This window comes from Amblyraja radiata, chromosome 34 (assembly GCF_010909765.2).
Source record: "Amblyraja radiata isolate CabotCenter1 chromosome 34, sAmbRad1.1.pri, whole genome shotgun sequence".
Taxonomy (NCBI): Eukaryota; Metazoa; Chordata; class Chondrichthyes; order Rajiformes; family Rajidae; genus Amblyraja; species Amblyraja radiata.
Window position 1 is genome coordinate 12,424,835 of NC_045989.1, and position 22,996 is coordinate 12,447,830.

The following is a 22,996-nucleotide window of genomic DNA, read 5'->3' on the forward strand; positions in this document are numbered from 1 at the left end:
TTTGGGTGCAAGTGAGGGAGGGGATGAGTGTGGGTCTGTGTATTTGTGTGTGAGCAGGGGAGGGGAGATGTGTATATTGTGTATGGGTGTGAGGAGGGGGAGGGAAGATGTGTGCAATGTTTGGGTGTGAGCAGGGGGAGGGGGAGATGTGTGTGGGTGTGAGCAGGGGGAGGGGGAGACGTGTTTAATGTTTGTGTGTGTGTGTGTGTGAGCAGCAGGAGGGAGGGGTGTGTGTGTCGGGGCGGGGAGGGGGGAGATGGGGGCGGAACTCTATGCAAATAAGTGGCGGCTGAGCCGGCTGATGAGTTGCAGAGCGCTGTGGCCGAGCCGCTCTGTCAGCACCGGCCCGGCTCCCGCTCCCCGCAGTTCAGCCGCGGTCCCATCCCGGTGCCGGCTCGCTGATCGAGTGGCCGGAACTTTGCGGACGGGTGACATGTCCCGGGACCAGGCGAACTAAACTTTAGCGGGGCAGCGGCGGGGAAGATGCAGAGACTGTGGAGCGGCAGCAGTGGCAACTTAATCCAGACCCTGACAACTTTTATTGCCTTTGTGTTGATTGAGGGACTGTCCGAAGACAAGGGGCAGAGGCGGGTCGGGCCTCAGGGTAGGTGCCCGGTCGCATATTAATGTCACCCGGAGTCTCACGGGGCCGTCCTCCCCTCTCCCCCTGCCTCCTCGCTTCAAGCCGCATCATTTCGTCCCTAGGGGGCTGGGAGGACGCGTTTGTTGTTGAATAACTGGAAACTCCACAACCCTCCGAGACTCCCAACCCCTGCACCGATTACGATATTTCCAACAACAATTGTACACTTCATACCGCGCTTTCGGGATGTCTTTGCAACTCGTCTAACTGCGATTTTCTCAAGTTAAGAAAACGATTGGGATCTCTGGTGTATCGAGTTTTAGTTGTTGCATTCGGGGTTTGTTTTGCATAATAAAGTTGCATTGTGAGGTCTGCCTCTGCATCAAAGATGCTCTACATGTACATTAGCAAGCGTGAACGGGCAGCTGAAAGTTAGGTTGAGGAATTATTATTGATGGGCGCTTCTTCTTTCCTTCCCAGAGCAATACCTTCAAGCCCTGTCCGAGCCGGAGCTGGTTTACCCGGTCAGAGTTGACCACCTGGGCCGCTACCTGTCTCCCGATGAGTCTCCCCAGGTGAGCCGGCTGCGGCGCCGCGAGGTGGCGGCGGCGGAGCGGCCGCCCGGCCCATCCGTCTACTACATGCTCTCCCACAGGGGCCGCCAGCTGTACTTCAACCTGACCGTCAACCAAGCTCTTCTCGCCCCTGGCTTCGTGGCCGAGAGGCGCTACGGGGGCGTGAAGGGGGCCACTATAAGCCAGCACCGGCCAAATAGCTGCCACCTGATCGGGAACGTCCGGGATGCGGCAGCGGAGAGCGGGATCGCCGCTATCAGCACATGTCATGGACTGGTAAGGACATTTGTTCAGCTCGGCACACCTGGGGCAGGAGGAGCAAGGGTGCAATGAATTCCCGCACCGCTCCACTTGACCTTAGCTACAGTAATCAACATTTGTGTAACAGCCTCCACTATGCCGGCACGTTTGGGAATGCGGAGTTTAAAGGGAGAGGTTGGGAACAGGAGCGGGTGGAGGCCAATCGGCCCCTCGAACGGACTAACCCATTCAGTAAAACCACAGCTGATGCCACATTCCCAGTCAACCCCCATGCCTCTTGCTCCCTTGTTATTCTCCACCTTGAAGTTATTCCGTTACTTGATCTCTATGGTTCTCTGGGGCAGAGATGTCAGGGTTGTTTAATCAGTGAGAGAAGAAATCCCTCTACTTCTCTCTCTCCCTCTCCCTACCTCCCCCCCCTCCCCTCCCCTTCCCACCGCCCCCGACCACAGGGGAAACATCCTCTCAGAATTCACCCTGCAATCCTTCAGATAATCCGTATATGTTTGAATGAAATCACCTCTCTTTCTTCTCAACTCCAATGAGTATCAAACCCTGTCTACTCAACCACCCTTCATACATCAGCCTTTTAAAATATATTTGAGTAGATATATGGATAGGTGGGATTTAGAGGGCCGTGGGTCCAATATAGGCAAATAGGACTAGCCTAGAATAGCAACTTGTTCGGCATAGACAAGGTGGGCTGAAGGAGACACGATGAACTGCAGATGCTGGTTTACAAAAAAACACAAAGTGCTGGAGTAACTCAGCGGGTCAGGCCACATCTCTGGACAACACGGATAGCCAACGGGGGCCTATTTTCATGTTGTATAGATCTAAGATTCTCAGAATCTTCATCCTCAGAATTAACCCAGTGAACTTTCCTTCTCATGGAAATATATGGCTCGTTATTTATAGAATGCAGAAACAATAACTTCCATTCATAAAATGCAGATAGAAGAGATAGAACTGTCCCAAGGCTGCACATGAGCATCGTGAAACAAAAATAACCTTTGCCACTCTGCCTTGAGCAGGGATTGGTCATCTACCTGCAGGAGGTGATGTCCCTTCAAACCCCAACAGTTAGGACAAGGTCATACCCTTCGAGCTTGCTCCACCATGCGCTGCTGAGAGTTAACAAATCCACTTTCTCGCCTAATCACCACGTTCCTTGATTCCTTCAGTGCCTGACTGATTTCAGCTTTAGATATTCCAGCAACGGAGTCAACAGTCGAGAATCCTACAGATTAAAGGGCCTGTCCCATTTGGGCATCATTTTCGTGACATCATTAACGCGTCACAACGCATGACGTGCGCAAGGCGTGCAGTGAGGCAGTGACACGCGCGTGGCGCCCCAGGATTTTGGGATTCACAAAATCTTCGTCCGCCACCTGCGTGACGCGCAAATGACGCCCAAGTGGGTCGGGCCCTTTACAATCCGCTGAAAGAGGACATTTTTCCTCATATGGTCCATGTGGCATTGGGAACAGTAGACTTTGTTGAAAATTGTCCAGCTGAGAGAATTGACCTTTCAGCGTGCCCCCGACTAGAAAGTTTAATGTTTCAACAGGATCATCTCTTATGTTGATAGACCCACCTAGCCCAACACTCCTCAGATGTCAGAATTTTCATCCTATGAATTGATCAGCTGAACTTTCATTGAACTCTTTCATTTCCCCATCGCTCATCTGGACATTTCCACAGTGGCCAAAATGGTGAAGTCAAGTCACATTTATTTATATAGCACATTTAAAAAACAACTCTCGTTGGCCAAAGTGCTTTACATTTGTTATAAAAATAGTATAAACAAACAAACTACAAAATGTTGAATTCTTTTTTTTCCCAGTCAGTCTTAGGATGATGTCCCCAGGCATTTATGGTCTAGGCCATGATGTAGACTATAGACTTTAGAGATACAGTGCGTAAACAGGAGCTTCGGCCCACTGAGTCCGCACCGACCAACGATCACCCCGAATGCTAGCATTTGTCCTATACACTAGGGACATTTCACAGAAGCCATTTAACCTACAAACCTGTACATCTTTGGAGTGTAGGAGGAAACCAGAGCACCTGGAAAAAATCCATATGGCCACAGGGTGAACATATAAACTCTGTACAGACAGTAGCCATAGTCACGGTCAAACCCGGGTCTCTGGCACTGTAAGGCAGCAACTCTACCACTGTGCCACCCTAACTACGAACTGTGGATTGCAGTTCTTCCCTGACAACAGTCTTGTGCTAATCGTCTACAATCTCAGCATCCTGTTCAACTCTGAGTTGAACTTCCGAACGCATAGATCCTCTATGCAAATACCACTTACTTTCCTTTCTGTTACATCAGCTGTCTCATTCTTTACAACATCCCTTCTATTCTCGCTACTTGCTCCTGGAGGATGTTTATCTAAGTCAAAAGCACAATATGAGACCAATATTCTGTAACGAGTTTTGCGAGGGAGATGACTAGAAAATCCATCTGGAAAATATTTTCATCCCACCATGCAAAATGGAATAAAGATGTAAAGCCCTTGTTCCCGATTGACTTTTTAGGAAAACAATTTACTGATACTTAATCATCTGTGATTCCAGTCCCTTTTGGTGATATGACACTTAGTTGCCTAATCAACTGGCCCTGTGAACCATTTGCGTGAAGCACGAACTGTTATTCCGCACGGCTGATGGCAGCACTCAACGGCATGAGTGAATCTTGGTCTCTGTGAGGTAGTAACTCTACTAGCTGTTCTACTGATGTGTGTCTGTGTGTGGGTGTGTGTAATTTGAGAGTCCAACTGTGAGTTTGCAGCTATGTGCAAGTGTATGTGTGCCAGAGAAATAGTATGCACACAATATATGAGTACATTTGCACACCTGTGTTGAATAGCATTGTGTTTGCACAAGTGTGTGTTAATGAGAGCATGGATAGATGTATTTTGAATTCTTCTTTTTTTCAGTCAGTCTTAGGATGATGTCCCCAGACATTTCTGGTCTAGGCCATGCTGTAGACTATAGACTTTAGAGATACAGTGCGTAAACAGGCGCTTTGGCCCACTGAGTCCGCACCGACCAACGATCACCCCGAATGCTAGCATTTGTCCTATACACTAGGGACATTTCACAGAAGCCAATTAACCGACAAACCTGTGCGTCTTTGGAGTGTAGGAGGAAACCGGAGTACCCGGAAAAAATAAGAGTATATGTGCATGTGAAACAGGGACATGGATTGAGATGGTGCTTTACCCGGTTCACCAGGAACTCATATGCGAAGAGTGGCCATTTGGGCTGTGCCAGTATTGCGGACTGGGCCAGCACCTTGAGGTAGGAGTGAGACAAAAGAAAGCAGAGGTGAGTTGTGATGTGGAGTGTTTCCGATATTACATTGGTAACAACATGCCAAAAAATTTTTAATTGGTTCCAAAGTGGGATGCCTTGAAGTCATGAAAAGTGCTCTAGAAATGCAAGACGTTATTTTCTAAGGGGATTCGTCCATGTCTCAACAGTACATTCATTTACAATGATGTAATAACATTATTGTGTCAGCAAGTGTCAGTCTATTTAATAAATGTGCAAGTCGACATCACGAATGGGGAGTTAGTGAAACAGATAGGAAACTGCTCGATGAATTTCCAAAACCATATTAAGAGACTGGAACTCAGTTCAACACTGTCACACAAGGAGTTAAGTACTATTGAGGTAATTACACCCACAAATAAACCCAGCATAACCTTGAGTTGCTTCTCATTTCCTGCACATACTGTAACTGCTACATTTATTACAAACAGCAGCATGGTTCAACATGGGACTCAATCTGTTTCAGTTAGGGAATGGAAGTGCTTTCATAGATTCGCAATGCAGGTCCTCAATTTAGAAATAGCTTAATTTTAATTATAACTTATTTTGAGAAGAAGCCAACATCTTTGCTGAAAGAAATGTCACAAAAAATAGCTCAATGTTACTCAAGGTCTATATTTAACTTTCAAAAGTCTGGGCCTTTTCTTACAGCTGATGAACTGTAGCATGCACTAAATATAGGTGAGGTATCAATAAATTAAAAATGCTGATACAACAGGGTTGGCAGTGATTGATGGAGATGGACTCGAGATATCAGGCCAGAGAGAGCATGACTTTCAGGAAAGGTTGGTTCTAAAAATTCTACACTGATATGGTACAGAAACACTTTGGCAAAACTATCGATTACTCCATGCCAGAAGCAGTTTCTCCTTATTTTTCAGTTCAGATTATTATTCATTTGTTACTTGAGATCCTTATAACTTTAATTTCCCAGATTGCAAAAGCTCAGAGAAAAACTTTGGAGACATTTAAAGCGCTTGCATTAACGCCTCACTTTCTTTGAACAGAGTTCAAAAATATTGAAGGAGGGGTAATGCCATTTGAGGTTTTTGGAGGTGTGAAGCAATGTGATGACACCATCAGGAATGACTACATCGGGGCTACCTCCTGCTCCCAAGCAGAACTCGTTGGTTTCATTAACTTCACCACTCACTTCCACCCTGCTCTCAAATTTAACTGGACTATCTCTGACCTCTCTCCCTTTACTTGATCTCTGCCTCCATCACAGGGGACAGACGATGTATACTACAAGCCAACTCTCCCAGTTACTCCCAATGCGATCCCACCAGCAGTCGCATCATCCCGTACCTGTTGACCATTTCGTCGAACATTTGCGCTCAGTTCACCAAGTTGAATTCTCCCAGATTTAACTCCCCTTCCCATTCCTATACTGACCTTTGTTCCTGTGCCTCCACCATTGCCATAGGCAAACTATAGGAACAGTACCCCATATTCCACTTGGGTACCCAATGGTATGAGCATTGAATTCTCCAATTTTAGGTAACTTCTAACAATTCTGAGTTGTTCTCCTGAGATGCTACTTGACCTGCTGAGTTACTCCAGCACTTTATGAACGTTTGTGTAAACCAGCATCTGCGGTTCCTTGTTTCTACCTTACGGAACTTGTTCAATCAGAGTTGCCACTGCACATAACCTTGCACTTGCAGTAGGGATTGGAGATTCTTGACAAGAGTGAAATAAGGGTGAGCTCAAGATTTCTTCTCATGTGTACTTATATCAATGTCAGTAAGATTGCTGGGTGTAGCTTGGTCCTTACAGAGAAGATAAAAGGTTTAAGTCCTGCACCAGAATTTAAATGCAAATTCTTGTTTGCCGGCATTGAGACACTGCGGCACCGCTTTCTGCATTCTCAGCCATTTGTGAAAGATTCCACCGCATTGAATTTAAGATAATGCATTCAACATTTCACGTTGTTAGCAGGTGCCTTGCTTGGGTTTTTTTTTGAAGAACCCACTCAAGGTCCCCACAGTGTTCATACAATATTAGCCAACAGCACTAAAATCAGAGAAAGTTGCATGTAGGACCATGCTATGCTTCCTACATTACAGTCCTGACTACACTTCAAAAGGATTTAATTCTCTGCCTCAGCGGGCGGTGGAGGCAGGTTCTCTGGATGCTTTCAAGAGAGAGCTAGATAGGGCTCTTAAATATAGCGGAGTCAGAGGATATGGGGAGAAGGCAGAAACGGGGTACTGATTGGGGATGATCAGCCATGATCACATTGAATGGCGGTGCTGGCTCGGAGGGCCAAATGACCTGCTCCTGCACCTATTGTCTATTGTCTATAATTAGATGTAAAGCATATTGGAACATTGTGATATTGTGAACATGTCACAGCAATGCAAGTTCAGTCTTTAAGATTCTGTGTGGAATTAGGCAGCATGTTATGATGTTTGCACATCGACTATAAATGTTACTATTTTTAACTTGAAACTTGCAGCTCTGTTTTACTTCATTTTATCATTTATGGTTGAAAGAGTTTCTGATTTCTTATTTTATTTGTCCTGAGGAATGAGGATCAGCTGCTCAGTTTGGCTTTAACATTTACAAAAGTTGCTGTTGGTTGTATCTGTCACAGTGAACCAATTATGGCTCCAACAGAACTCTCCGAGCAAGCGTTGTTGAACCGACTCCAGCTCAATAAAATGTGTCCTCCGAGCCAACAAAACGAGCTGTGTGTTTAGAGTTTACATCAGTCTGACACCTGCCCTCCTCCCTGTGATAGTAACAAGCAGTAATGGGATGTGCCTTGATGCACTGTACCAGCAGCAGTGGTTAGGTGGTAGTCAGAATCAGTTACACTATTCATTAGTGAAGAAAGAAGAAACAGAATTGCATTTATGTGGCACTTTTCACAACTAAAGGACCACCCCAAGAGTTTTACAACTAGCAATGGCATATTCTTGACGTCATCAGTCTTGTGATGTACCCAGTTTGCACACAACTTCTGCAAACAGCTCTAACATTGACCTTATTGAATATGTAATTTTTGGTTACATTGAATGAAGGGAAACAGCCAGTGAGTTTGGGATTGAAATGGCTGTTTGTTGGGAGAGAGCAGTGGCGTAACGCCCGGGGCAACCGCCCCTCTGGCCCCCCCCCACGCTACGCCACTGGGAGAGAGAACCAGTTGGCAAAGAGGACAAAGGTTTGGTAAAGTGGCAAAATAGTAAAGGTGTAAATGAGGATTTTAAACTAGAATAGAGAAATGAATGGCATAAGATAATGTATGATCTCAATTTATCATCAAAACACCAAGTGCTGGTGAAACTCAGGACAGGCAGCATCTGCGGTGGGAATGCATAGGCGATGTTTTGGATTGGGGCTCTTCTTCAAACTCAATCCATTCCCTCCACAGACGCTCCCTGCCCAGCAAGATTACTCCAGCACTTTGTATTTTACTCAACATTCCAGCATCTGCAATTCTTTGAGTCTCCCATCTCAACTTGGCTATACATTGATAGTAAAGCTTTGTTGGAGAAGATGATTCAACCTCCCGAATTCCACCCAAACCTAATGCTTCCTCTTTGATGCAGGATGGCCGCAGACAACATAGTTCCGCTGAATTAAAAGCATATTAAAGCCACCTTGAATTTCAGTGGAAGTGAGTCAAAGATAAATCCTCAACCCTCATCAGGTGCTTTGGCTGAATCCCCCAGTGGGAACAATCAGATCGCATATCCCAGGAATTCCAAAGCAGCAGGTGTTGCTGCCTTGCCCTGAGGTGGGATATACCTGGTAATACAAATTCATTACTGCTGTTAGAAGATGGTTTGGCGAAGACCGATTTGAATTCTGTTTGTGTATTGTAATTTGCCACAACAAATCCAAAATTAATCTTCCATGGCCAGGAGAACTGATTTTGTGAGGAAGAGTTTAGTCATCGATTTGACTTCAAGGAAGTTCTTAAAGAGGGAGTGAGGGACTGTCCCACTTGACAATTTTTTCGGTGACTGTCAGCATCATTAACGTATCAGGTCACTGAAAAAGTCGCGGCGTGCCGCTGCGTCATGACGTATTGACGCGCCGTGTTTCCTCAAGTGTCGCAACATTTTTTTTGTAGATCATGTCTCTCAGAATCACTAAACAACCACTCGTGTATGACCTACCTTTATGTAGTTCTGAAGGTTTTACTTGCAGCATTTCTTAAAAAGGGGCACAACATTCAGTCTTCTGACACCTCACTTGTGGTTATTAATGAGACAAGTATCTCTGCCAGGAGCCCCTGCAAATTCTTCCATAGCCTCCCGCAATATTTTGGGATACTCTAGGTCAGGTCTGGGGAATTTATCTGCCTTAATGAGTTTTAAGATCCAGTACCTCCCCTTCTATAATGTGGACTCTCTTCAAGAAAGCACTGTTAACTTCTCTGAGTTCCCTTGCATCTATGACTTTCCACAGTTAAATAATATTCCTTAAACACCTCATCCATCTCCTGTGCCTCCCCACATAGACAATCTTGTTGATCTTTAAGCAGCCCTAGCTTCACCCTAATTATTCTTCTTCCATTAATATACTCGTTTAAAATATCTTTGGATTCTCCTTTACCTCATATGCCAAAACGATCTCATGCCTTTTTGCCTTCCTGATTTCCCTCTTAAGTATATTCCTATGTCTCCAATGCTCCATAAGGGGCTCACTTGATCCCAGCTGCCTATGCCTGACATATGCTTCCTTCTTTTTCTTGATTAGAGCCTCAATATCTCTGGTCATCCAGGATTCTCTACCACTGATGTTTATTCTAACAGGAGCCTGCTGGCCCTCAACTCTCACTATATCACGTTTAAAAGCCTCCCCTTTACCTTTTACCTGAAAGCAGTCTCCCCTAGTCAACTACACAAATTTCCTGGCTAATACCATCAACATTGGCCATGCCCAAATTAGGACTTCAACTTCTGGACCAGTCCTATCCTTTTCCATGACTATTAAAATATATATTATGCTCACTGGTCTTATGTGCTCCACCACCAACACTTAAATCATCTGCCCAGCTCTGACCTTGAGGAGGTCAAGTTTTTCACCATTTCTAATAGGGCCATCTGCATAAAGATGGCAAAACCTTTACATAACACACTGAGCAAAATTCACCCCATCCAAGCCCTTAGCAACATGGCAGTCAATATTTGAAAAGTTAAAATCCACCACTCTTACACTCCTGTTACTCTTATAGTTATCTGTGATCTCCCTATGTATTTCCTCCATTAACTCCCTCTGACTATTGTGGGGCTAATGTACATTCCCATCATTGTGATCACCCCCATCTTATTTCTCAATTCCACCCACGTTGCCCCGCAAACAGTCCCCCAGGAATATCCTCTCTAAGTGCTGTATGGTGTTCTTCCTTATCAAAACTATATTTGATGGGTCTAAAGAGAGTGAAGATTGGTAAAACTATTGGTAAAATACTAGTGAGATTAAAGGGATCCAAAGCAGAAAAGCCCCCCTGATCCTGATGGCCTGCCTGGCAGGGTGCTAAGAGAGACAGTTTTGGGGATTTTGGATGCATTGTCAAATGTTCTCCAAACCACTGGTGTTTTGGAACAGTGTTAGAGGTATCAGTTCAACAATGAAGAGAGAAAATAGGGAATTACGGGGCAGTTATCCATGGTTGGTGGGAAAATACTGGAATCCATTAAGAAGGAAGGAAGTGGTAAGAGGGAACTCAGAAAATCATAATATAATTAGGCAGAGTTCAACATAGTTTTATGAAAGGGAAATTGTATTTGACAAGTCCTGTGGTTTGTTTTCATTATGCAGCTAGCAGGAGTTAGCATGAACTATTAGATATACTGAATCTGGATTTTCCAAGCTAATCAGAAGGTCCCTTACAAAAGTCTATTGTCAAGGAAAATGTTTTTTAAAATGTAGGGTGAGAACATTCCAGTGTGGATGGAGGATTGGGGAAATGGTCATAGTGGAGCCACAAATACCAGCACAGGGTTCCTGCCTATTTACAATCAGTGATGTATAAACGCACAGTGCAATGTATTCACTGTGTACATGGTTAGGTGGGAAGGGTTAACTGTGAGAAGGGCTTCAGTGGAAGATGGATCAAAGGGGGGTGAGAAGGGTGGTTGATGCTTTATCCATTTTGACAGGAAACTCTGAAAAACAAGAATATTTTTGTAAATGGCGAGAAATTTGTAAATGTTATTGAATGGAGGGACATAGTATGAGCTGCTTCATCAGATGGTGAAAGTTAATGTGCAGTTTAGAAGATGACTGGTGCATTAATCATAATTATGAGGGGTTAGAAAATGGATTTGTGGAGGACTATGAGGGCAGAGCAGGAATGTTGTGTGAAGTTTGTTTCCATACAAAGGAAGGGATAGGTTTTTCATGGTCACCATGTAACATAGATCTAGTAGCTGAATGGTGAGATTGCCCTGTGAGAGGGGCTGTGTAGGATTCATGCCTTCCCCCTGCAGTTTAGAAGAATGAGATGTGTTCCCACTGAAACATTTGAGATTCACAGGGAGGTGATGTGAGGCTCTTTCCTCTGCTGGTGAATCTGAGCTAGAGGCATGGTCTCAGGAACAGAACTTGGACATTTGGAATGAGATGAGGAGAAGTTTTCTAAGCTTCTGGAATGATTTGTTGCTGATATTTATTCAGGTATGAGATCCTTGGGCAACAAAAGAATTGAGAGATAAGTGGAGGTAGCAGAAAATCAGATATAGGATGGAAAGTTAGTCTTATTAATGGAGGAGGTGATACAGCTCTACTCCTAGGTCTTATGAAAAATGTATTCCATGTTTTTTTGCCTTCTTATCCCGCGGGCTCTTATTGCCATCAAGGTAACTATTATGTTGGCTGCAAATGTCACTGGTTTCCGATGCAGGTGAGACTCTGGGTGTTATTGGTGCTCCCTAAATGCATGTTCCTGTTTCTTGTGCACATAGACCCCTGAGTCTTGGGTGTTCAGGAGGAAAACAAAATTAAGTCACACTCGGTCAGTGCACCCAGCTCAAATACTGAGGAAATATTTCAATCAAAATTTTTTTATATTTTATCTGGTACATTAAATTGTTTTGGTGATGTAGGAGTTATTGCACAACTAGAAGAATGTTGGAACCTGTAGTGTTCTCATCATCTGTTCTTAATCGATGAAACTATTGTGTTGTTTGCGGAATCTTTCTGTTCAATATTGACATGGTCACTGTGTTTAAATTACTCTGCTCACATTGCCCCAGGCTGGTGAGAGGACTCTGTATAAAGGAATGAATGATGTGACCTGAGGTTCTTCAATTGTCTCTTCAGAAAGGTGTGTTCAGACTGTCGGAGCAGGATTACTTCATTGAGCCGTTGGAGAGACAGCCCGGGGAGGCAGCTGCCGTGCAACCTCATGTCATTTACAAGCGACATGCCCCTGAAATGGAAGGGACTCAAGACTCCCAATGGACAGAGGAACTTGTGGACAGGTCGAAGAAGACGAGCTCCAGTGAGAACCGAGTGTGTGGTGTGTCCGGTAAGATGACGCTGGGAATGTGGCTGTTGTTTGATTGTATTTATGTTACCGGGCTGCAGCTGAGAGGAAACATGTGGTCCCCTGCCCCCCTGCTGCACTCTTGCTTGGAAACGGTTATTCCAACAGCTCTGAAGATACACTTTCTCATAGAGTGCATTCAGGACAGATGTTCGGGTTGGCCTGCTGAATGCACTCAGCCACTCATTGGCGTGATGATGTCAGAATATTATAACGTTCCACAGGCCATTCACCCCATCAGGCCTCTGCTGTCTATGCAAGTGAGCTCTCCAGCTCGACTCACTCAATTTTTCTTCCTGACTGCCTTGCTTCCCTTTAAAATATTATACCACAATTTTAACCAGTCTGAGGAAGGGTCCCGACCAGAAACAAAACCTCTCCATCTTCTCCAGAGATGCTGCCTGTCCCACTGTGTTACTCCAGCAATCCTTTCAACAGTCCTTGTTCAGCCTGCTTCCACTGTCCTATCAGGCACCACATCCCAGACCAGAACAGCTCATTTCCTAACAATGTTCACCTCCTCTCCCCTCCGTTTCTGTCTGCTGTGGTCACTCACCTTCCAACTTGACACTTTCTTACTTTATTAAAAGCTGATAAAACGTAGGCTTCCCAGTTGAATCTCTCACTCTAACCCCCTCTGACTCTCATCCATTCACTGATCCTCTGACCCTGTGACTCTCCTCACTTACATTTTTCCAGCCCCTGAAAACCGTTTTTCCTTTTTATTTCGGCACTGACCTTTTTCCCCTCTATCTTTACATGCCAGTACTCGACTGTTATTTAATTCAATGCATTCTTTCATGTGAGATCCAAGGAAAGGTTACTGTAGGATTCAACATACTTAGCAAGATTGCACCAAGTTTGATGAATGGGAGTAGTGTCTCATTTCAGTGTGATGAAAATATTAGTTGCAGTAAAAACAGGTGTACAGTCTCTTCAAACATGCTTATTGCCTTGCAATTAGGAACAGAAGGGGATTGTTCTGTCTTCAGTGAGATCATGCCTGACCTGTCTGTCCGTTACATCAACTTGCCTTGCCCCTAATACTCTTGATCAATCTCTGTTTGGAAATTTTCAATTGAATCTTATCTTTAAATATTTTGGAGGGTGTTGTTTTGGATTTCTACACCTTCATGTGTATAAAGCTGTACCCATTGTCTGGACACATCACCAGAGGAGGTACTTAATCTGTTGATTGGTTCAAGGGCTGAGAGAAAAGGTCAGCGTATCATGGCTGGACAGGGGCCAACAGAATGGAGGTAGATTCAAAGGGAATCTCGCGTAGGTCAGGGGAGATTGCCCTTATGATTTTATACGCCTCCTGCTGTACTTCGAGGAATAAAATCCTAGCCTGCCCGAGCTCTCCATATAGCTCAGGTCCTGGCAATATCCTCGTAAATCATCTCTGCACTCCTTCCAGCTTAATGGTATCTTTGCTACAACAGAGTGACTGAGACTTTAACAAGGTTCATATTCATTCTCCTATTCTCCTAACTGCAATAATCTGTCAGTGCATTTGCTCATTAGCATTTCCTTTCTCTTTCATTATTTTTCAGACTTTTTTCTCATTGGGTAATTTCACAAATAAATAGCAAGTTCCTCGCATGCAAGTTGGTGACTTCAGAGAGTGGAGGCATTCTTTGAAATATCTTTGTTTTTAAACAGACATGGGGAGAAATTGGTTCCTTTATAAAATTTCTGCTCCATTATTTAATTTATAAAGAAGTCCCTGAGAGGAGTAATTATATATTATTCTCCAGAAGATGCAAAGACCGAAGGCTGGGATGAGCTCAGCCAAGAGGCAGCTGTTCCAATTTTCCATGGACGGGACTACACCCAGAATAGATCTTCGGATCTTTTGTTATTTCTTAACTCTGTTACTGCCAAGCAGAATCGAGTTTGAGAGTGTACCGTAAATGTATCTGCCTTTCAGTTGTCACACCACAGGAAGGAAGTGGTAGCAACAGAGAGAGTTCAGATGAGATTCACCAGGAGGTTACCTGGAATGGGGGCTGTAGGTATAAGGAGCGATTGGATGGGCTGGGTTTATCCTTCTTGCAATGTAAGAGGCTGAGGAGAGACTTAATAGAGTTTTATAAAATTATCAGGGGTGTAGATAGGATAGAGTATTTTTTCACAAGTCAGGGGTGTCTAGCATTAGAGGCCACCTAATGCTTAAGGTGAGAGGGACGAAATTTTAAAGAGAATGTGAGGGGTACGTTTTTGTTCACAGAGGGAGGTGAATATCTGGAATGTGCTGCCAAAACAAATAATGAAGGTAGATAGGAATACAATGGCACTTGGATAGGAAAGGCACAGAGAGACAGGACTAATGCTGGCAAATAGGATTAGATTGGACAGGCATCGCAATTGGTGTGGATAGGACAGGCTGTAGGGGCCAATATCTGTATATTTTGGTTATATGCTTTATGGATTGTGTGGAGCAAGAATGGTGGCATGAACCTGTGTTGGGCAAAGTGGTCAGGAACTTTTGCCTAATTCTTGATGAACCAGCAGATAACGCCTTGTCTTTTATTAGTGCATTGTTCCCCATATCTTTGTTTCTGTTGTTACTTGTACAGTCATTGAATTTGTTTGTGGGATGTGGAAGTTCCTGACGCAGCCAGCAACCTAATTACTCTTGAATTAAGTGGCTGGACAGACCACTTCAGAGGGAAGGTAGACAAAGGTGCTGGAGAAACTCAGCGGGTGCAGCAGCATCTATGGAGCGAAGGAAATAGGCAACGTTTCGGCCCGAAACGTTGCCTATTTCCTTCGCTCCATAGATGCTGCTGCACCCGCTGAGTTTCTCCAGCACTTTTGTCTACCTTCGATTTTCCATCATCTGCAGTTCCTTCTTAAAAATTTCAGAGGGAAGACAAGAATTATTTACATTGGTACATCTTTAGTCACAATTAAGGCCGAATTTCTTACCTGACGAACATTAGAGCACCGGATAGGACCTTATGACAAAGTAGGAAATTGATGGTCATAAAATCAGTTACTTGAACTTAAATTAGATTATGCTACCGCCGTCAAGAGATTTTATTCTCTTGCGGAGAAGTGAGTCGGTGTGAGAAGTGGTCAGTGAGCTGAGGTGGGATCATAAGGTCATATGGGATAGGAGCTGAATTAGGCCATTTGGCCCATCAAGTCTACTGCCATTCAATCATGGCTGAGATATCTCTCCCTCCTGCCTTCCCCCTATAACCCCTGCCACTCAGGATGGATCAACAGGGTGAGCTAGGCAGCAAGGATTTGAACGAGCTCAATTTTACGGAGATGAGAATGAAGGAGGGCAGCCAAATGTTTACTGGAAGAGCCAAGTTTAGAGGCAGCAATGGAATGGTTGAATGTTCCAACAGTCCCCCATCAAACTGACGTGATCTTTCTTCCTGTGAGCTGTGACTGCTACATACGGGATGCCTTCAAAGCCAAGTTCACCATTGTGTGTGTAGCATCCTCTTCCTGCAGAGGGACCTGGCAAAGCTTCCAGGAGGAAATCTATAAAAGATAGAAATATTACATAAGGCAGAAATTCAGACAGCCTGTGAATTTCCTGCCCACTTATCGATGAGTCAAAGGTTGTGTCTTTGGACATGCAGGAAGGTTTAGTTTCTCAAACCGTATCTGATGCAGGTTTTAACAGCAAAAGGTCGGGCTGCATTTCTATAGTACATTCATGATATTGCAACATTCCCGAGTCCCCTTAAGCTAATGAAACATCGTTGAAGAATGGTCACTGTTCCACCGTAGGAAATGTTGCACAGAAATTTCCCACGTTCAGCAAAATTCGGAACTATTATGTTCTGAGGGAGATTGGGTGAAGGAATAGATATTCAGCTGGAACGCCAGAGAGAATGCCCCTGCTCTTCGTCAAAGTAATGATCGTTCATGCTTGCTGGAGTGTGAAGATGGGTGCTCAGTTTAACGGGAGTAAACAAATGCATTGGTTATCCATGGTTTTAATTTTGGCATTTGTTCCACAAGTTGTCAGTGTTTTGCTTTTGGTTACGGAACTTGCTTGGAAGAACTGAAGGAGCTGGTCGTTAATTGATGGTGAACCACACCTACTGCTTCAGATGGGATGGCAAGTTGCCCACCTCCTCCGCCATGCTCAGGTGACCTAGAGATTAATGGTTCCTCTAGAACCAACTCCAGAGGAAGACGATGGACTACAAGCATTTTTCTTAAATATATTTATTTATTACATTAAATAATAGGAGTCACAGTGGTGCAGCTGGTGTAGCTGATCCCAACAGCATCAGAGAACTGGGTTCGATCCTGACCCAGGGTGCTGTCTATGTTTGCACATTCTCCCTGTGACCCTGTGGGTTTCCTCCGGGTGGTCTGGTTTCCTCCCACATCCCAAAGACGTGTGGGTTAATTGGCTTCTGCAAAATTGCCTTGGGTGTTTAGGGAATGGGCAAGAAAGCAGGATAACATAGAACTAGTGTGAACAGGTGATTGATGGTCGACGAGGACTTGGTGGGCCAAAGGGCCTGTTTGCATGCTGTCTCTAAACATTATTCTGGGGTGTACAAGAGTTGGGGTATTAATAGTGTTCAAGAAGGAACTGCAGATGCTGGAAAATCGAAGGTAGACAAAAGTGCTGGAGAAACTCAGCGGGTGCAGCAGCATCTATGGAGCGAAGGAAATAGGCAACGTTTCGGGCCGAAACCCTTCGAAATCGGGCAATTGAATTGAGCAGACCCTGTTTACTTTCCAGTTTACATAGGACAAAGCCACATATAGATATATTTGGGACAAGGCCATGGAGGAAGCACAGGGACAGAGCAGAGACGACAAGGGCAGAAAAACATGTATTCCCAGAGCATTTCTCACCAATTGTTTTGAAGATTACATTGTGCTTGACAGCAAGTGAATACTTTGTGGCAGGTTAGGTAGGAAATTTCAACCCAGCAGTAACTATATTTTTAGTCTAATTGAGAAAGGAAAACCAAGAGATCAGCTGGTGGTGGGCAGGACTGGAAACTTGTGGCTGGACAGGGCTATGTTTTCTCAGCTTACAGTAGTGAACCTTCCAGGAGTGTACCCAAACCAAGCAGCCAACCTCGGCTCTACACTGCTCATCGTTTATTCTGCTTTTCTCCCTTCTGTGCGTCAGGTACAGGATATTAGTTGAACTCAGTGGAAAATGTCAGTGCTTGTTTCTTCCCAAACATCACGAATGTCAGCTGCCAGTGGTTAAGGATGGGGAGTCCCCTCGGGCGGGCAGCGGGCCCAGCCAGGGAAGCGTTTACTCACAGCTATTGTAAGCTGAGAAAACAAATCCCTGTCCAATCACCAGTTTCCAGTCCTGATCACCAGTAGCTGATCCCTTGGCTTTTCTTCCATTGGCCCAATGACAAGTTGTTTGTCCAGCCCGAAAAATAAAGAGAGAGCGTGTGTGTGAGGGTGGGTGTGGGTGTGAGGGTGGGTGTGGGTGTGAGGGTGGGTGTGAGAGTGTGTGGGTGTGTGTGGGTGTGAGTGTGTGTGTGTGTGAGGGTGTGTGAGTGTGTGTGTGTGAGGGTGTGTGAGTGTGTGTGTGTGAGGGTGTGAGTGGGTGTGAGTGTGGGTGTGAGAGTGTGTGGGTGTGAGTGGGTGTGAGTGTGAGTGTGTGGGTGTGAGAGAGTGTGGGTGTGAGTGTGTGTGTGAGAGTGGGTGGGTGTGAGTGTGGGTGTGAGAGTGTGTGGGTGTGAGTGGGTGTGAGTGTGAGTGTGTGGGTGTGAGAGTGTGGGTGTGAGTGTGTGTGTGAGGGTGTGAGAGTGTGTGGGTGTGAGGGTGTGAGAGTGAGATAGGAAGGGAAAAGAATGAGAAAAAAGTGGAAGAATTATAATAGAGGGACAGAGAGAGAAAGAAAGAGAGAATGGAAGCGAGGATGAATGAAGAATATTCACATCATATTGGAAACTATCCCATAAGCAACAAAGTGAGTGTGATCTGCAATAGACAAAGAAGCCTGGACGTGTTGTGTAGATACGTCCAGTAGACAATGTTTGTCTGGACAACGTCCAGATTGTTACTTCACACTCGGCCACACGAGCCACAATACCTTGTGCAGTTGCTCTTCAATTAACGATCTTGCTCATCTGTCCATCACCCGTTCCCACTGATCTTGCCCACATCCTTCTTCCAACCATCCAGTCTAACCCTATGCTTCTGTTCTCCTATGACATTCATGCCCATTCATAACCTAATTTTGTTTGTGCGCTGCATAGGAAAGGAGAGGCTTTGCTCCTGTAAAGATGTTCAAAACTGCCAGGTGTCTTGTGTTTCCTGCCTCACTGATCTTCTCAGCCGTGGAACCGATGTCGGCTGAACGCGCATGTCTCGGCAACCATCATTTAGACCTGGGAAAACTGTGATGTTGATTGGCCAGGACACCGGGGCGGGCTCATGAAGTAGTGGGATCTTAAATGTCCACTTGTGAAAGCAGATGGGGGTCTCACCAAAAAGATGGCATCTGCAAAAAGGAATCACAGAAAGGTCACAGCATGGAAGGAGGACATTTGGCCCTTTGTGTTTTTACTGGTTATATGCAAGAGCAAACCACCGCATACCACAGTCCCACCCTCTCTCTGCTGTCTTGAAAACTCTTTACATTCAGGAACCTATTATCAGCTTCCTTTTGAACATGCCGATTGCATCTTCTTCCCCCGACCAGATTCCAACCACTTGGTGTGAAATTTCTCTATGTTACTTGTGATTCTTTTTGCCAATCACTTTCATTCTATGACCTCCTGTTCTTACCCCTCTACCATTGAGAGCAGTTTCTCTCTGCTCTGTCTATACCCATCAAGATTTTAAATCCCTCTATCAGATCTCATAAACCGCTCTGTTCCAAAGAGAACAACTTGGTTTCTTCAGCCAAGTTGCCTCCTTATTCCCTGGAATCCTTTTGAAGGTTTCCCTTTGCCCCAGGAATCCTTTTGAAGGTCTCCCTTATTCCCTGGAATCCTTTTGAAGGTCTCCCTTTGCTACTGAGGATCTGAGATTTTTCAGCCACTTGAGCCTGTCCGACTATTCAGAGTTTGATATAATCTCCACCCAACTCTCTCCTATCAGGCAGTACCTGTGGAGAGAGCAGCAGAGTCAACGTATCACGTTGACCTACCTTTCATCAGGTCAGAAGAATGTTTGACAAGGAACATGTTTATGTTGCCTGAGAGTTAGGGAGAAGCAAGGGGATGCCTGTGATAAGAGGGCAGTGAAGACTCCTTATCTGCAACTAATCCATACTGAGGAGATGCAAATAGAAGAAGAGAAGAGAGAGGAAAGCTGCTGGAACTGAGAGGTGCACAGACTCTGCTGTGAACCTGAAATAAAGCAGAATTCTGAAAATACAGTCACATCTGCGAATGGAGGAAAAAAAAAGTTTATATTATAAGTTGACCTTTTTCAAAACTAGCCAGTTCTTTGTAAATGGAAAGGGTGGTTATCTGTAACTGTTGCATTTTTCGTTGATTACTGAGGCTAGTCAGAGTGGGGCTGGGATGGAGAATTTAAGTGAGAGGAGACTGGAAGCTCGGGGTTACCCTGCAGACAGGGCAGAGGCATGTAGCAGTATCCTCATTTGTGCTCTGTTGCTCAATAGGCCATCCCTGGGTATATTTCCTGGTGCTCCCTCCACAAGGTCTTCACCACCCTGACCGCAGGGTTGAGATCAATGTAAAGGATGGGCGAGTATATCCAGGGATAGGTACCCGCACCAATACAGATCAGACATTGGGCGACGGAAACGGTTTGAGGCACAGAGTGGCCCTCCTGCAGTTCATGTGACAGGAAGCTCTGGAAAATGGAGTCACTTCCTACGAGGGTAGATCTTGCAGTCCCTGGGTGGGGTTGAGAGAGACAACAATGACCATCTATAATAAAATGCTCCATCTGTGTGTGCTTCCTCATATTGTGGGAGGTTGAAATCTGGAACTCCCTCTCCCAAAAGCCGTGTTTTTCCAAGGTCAATTGTAAATATTAGAACTGAAATTGATATTTGTTAGACAAGGGAAACACGTGTTACAGGAATGAACCAGGTCAATGAAATGAACGTAGACCAGCCATCATCTCAGTAGAATAGATTAGAGGGGCGGAATGACCCTGCATTCCCAAGAGCCGTGGAGAGAGGCTCCAAAGACTGTGATGTCCTTGAGAGAATTCAGCAGCTATGACAGCAGTAAAGTTCTGTTGGCATGCCTCTGGGCAGTTCCCTCGATCATGTTACAAAATAAATGCTCTTGCAATGATTATCATCAAGTCCACATGTGTGGAACATTTGAGCACAAAAGCCATTGCAACCATGCCAAAACCTTCTGCCATTGCAGCATATTTGGGGGATTATGTCAGTAACATGCCTTGCGTGTAATAATTACAACAGTGATGCCAGAGTCACATCCAATGCACGTTGGTCACATGACATCAAAAAATGGAAAGACTTTATTTATACAACATCCTTCACAAGTTTAGAACATAACTAAATGCTTCTTCTGACTTGTTGTCACTGTACTATATGGACCGTACTATGTGGCTATGGATGCCAAAATGTAATCTATCTGAAGTATTAACTCTGTTCTCCGAAAATCTTAAAATCTGCAAATGCTGGTAATCTAATATGAAAACAGAAAAGGCTGTAAATACTCAGCAGGTCAGGCCATGCAAATCTCCTTTAAACTTTCTTTCAATCAACTTAAACCAATGCACTGTGGTATTTGATAGTTTCACCTTCGGAAAAAGACTATCTACTCACCTTATGTTCCTGTCTTCCCTGGTCAGTCTGAAGAAGGGCCCTGACCCGAGACGTTGCCTGTCCATTCCCTCCACTGATGCTGCCGGACCTACTCAGTTCATTCAGCACCTTGTGTTATGCTCAAGATTCCAGCATCTGTAATTCCTGGTCTACCCGATCTGTGCCTCGGTTGAAATTGAAAGTAAAAACAGAGAATGCTGGAAATGATCAGCAGGTCAAACAGCAGCTGTGGGAAGAGAAACAGAGCTCATATTTCAGGTCGTCAGAACTGGGAAGGAAATGAAAGAAGCTGATTAAACTGCAGGGAGGTGGGAGGTTAGAGAGGGGATGTTTTTGACAGGGTACCGACCAGCGATCCCCGCACTTCAACACTATCCTACACAAAGGTCAATTTTACACTTATATCAAGCCAATTAACCTACAAACCTGCACGTCTTTGGAATGTGGGAGGAAACCGAAGATCTCAGAGAAAATCCACGCAGGTCACGGGGGGACGTACAAACTCCATCCAGACAGCACCCGTAGTTGGGATCGAACCTGGGTCTCTGGTGCTGCGAGCGCTGTAAGGCAGCACCTCTACCGCGGCGTCACCGTGCCAACCTGGTTGTCTGGTCAATGAGTGAATGGGAGCATTTAGAGAATGAGGAGTCGCAAAATTCTACAGCTTCAGGTGACATGATTTCTCCGCACCAGTCGTCCACCTGTGATATTAAAAAACAAAATGCGGAGGAACTCAGCGGGCCAGGCTGCATCTGTGGAGGGAATGGACAGATGATGTTTTGCCTGAGGACCCTTCTTCAGTCTGAAGCATCCTCCAGCACTTTTTTTTGCTTAGGATTCCAGCACCTGCAGTTTCCTTTTACCTCCACACTTGTTATATTAGGTCAACTTGTTTGTTTCTTTATTATTTTTTTTTGTCTATTGTAAAGAAGAACATGCCCAGCCTGACCTACTGAACATATCTACCTTTAGCAACTCCCAAGTTCTTTTGTCTATATCTTCCCTTCCAAGTGGTAGGTGTCAGAACATGCTGCTGGGGGAAGGAGTGGGAGCAGATACAATACTGATATTTAAGAAGAAGGGTCTCAGGGACCCTTCTTCTTAAAGGGACCCCAAACGTCACCCATTCCTTCTCTCCAGAGATGCTGCCTGTTCCGAGTTACTGCGTGTCTATCTCCAGTATTTAAGAGGTAGTTAGCCACATAAACAGGAAATGAATGGAGATTCAAACCCATGATCTCCCGAGTTAGAGAGGAGAGCTATAACTGAGCTATAACTACAGGGTTACGCTGGTTCTGAGCAGAGACCTTCTCATTCTTTAGACTTTAGTAATACTATGTAGAAACAGGCCCCTCGGCCCACCAAGTCCACACCAACCAGCGAACACCCTGTGCACTAGCACTACCCTACACACAGTAGGGACAATTTATAATTTACAGAAGCCAATTAACCTTTAAACCTTTCTGCACTGGAGAGTAATCGTTGTGAACCTTCATTGGCCACCAACCAAAGAGAGATGAGCTTCTGCCCCACTCCTCCATTAGAAATTTCTTCAGGAGGTCTACTCCGGGCCTGGCCTCTCATCAGGGTACTCACTTACTCACACTTCTCATGTGTGAGCCCACAGATTCTGCAATGGTGATGATATCCTTCACTAATTGGGCCCCCTGCAAGGTTGGCCAACTGTTTGGGCAGAGTGCCTGTCAGCTTCTTCCTCAGAACTGCTTTCATCAAGAGGTTGCTTCTGTGATGCTCATTCTGCTTCATATAGTCTTAGGCTAAGAAGTGGGATCCATTACACAGAAATCTAAAAAAACCCTGCCTTCTCCCCAGACGTCTGTGTGACTTTCATCCTAAATACACTGTGCCATATCCTCATCAAATATTTTATTCCTAGTATTTAATATTTACAGCATGTTCTGCCTTAGCTGGAAATACTGGAAACCGGATACCCAACCAGCTCTTCGACTGAAGCATTAAAC

The 22,996-nt window shown here is 44.9% G+C and overlaps 1 protein-coding gene across 2 annotated transcripts in view; it reads left to right on the forward strand.

Moving 5' to 3' along the window:
- Positions 1-299: 299 nt before the first annotated feature.
- Positions 300-22,996, forward strand: part of adamts7 (ADAM metallopeptidase with thrombospondin type 1 motif 7) — a 121,318-nt gene continuing 98,621 nt past the window's right edge. For both annotated transcript variants that reach the window (XM_033050363.1, XM_033050364.1), the window contains exons 1-3: positions 300-604; positions 1,064-1,434; positions 12,046-12,253. In XM_033050363.1, the coding sequence (XP_032906254.1) occupies positions 484-604; positions 1,064-1,434; positions 12,046-12,253 (700 nt within the window). In that variant the 5' untranslated portion in view covers positions 300-483. The remainder of the gene's footprint in view (positions 605-1,063; positions 1,435-12,045; positions 12,254-22,996) is intronic.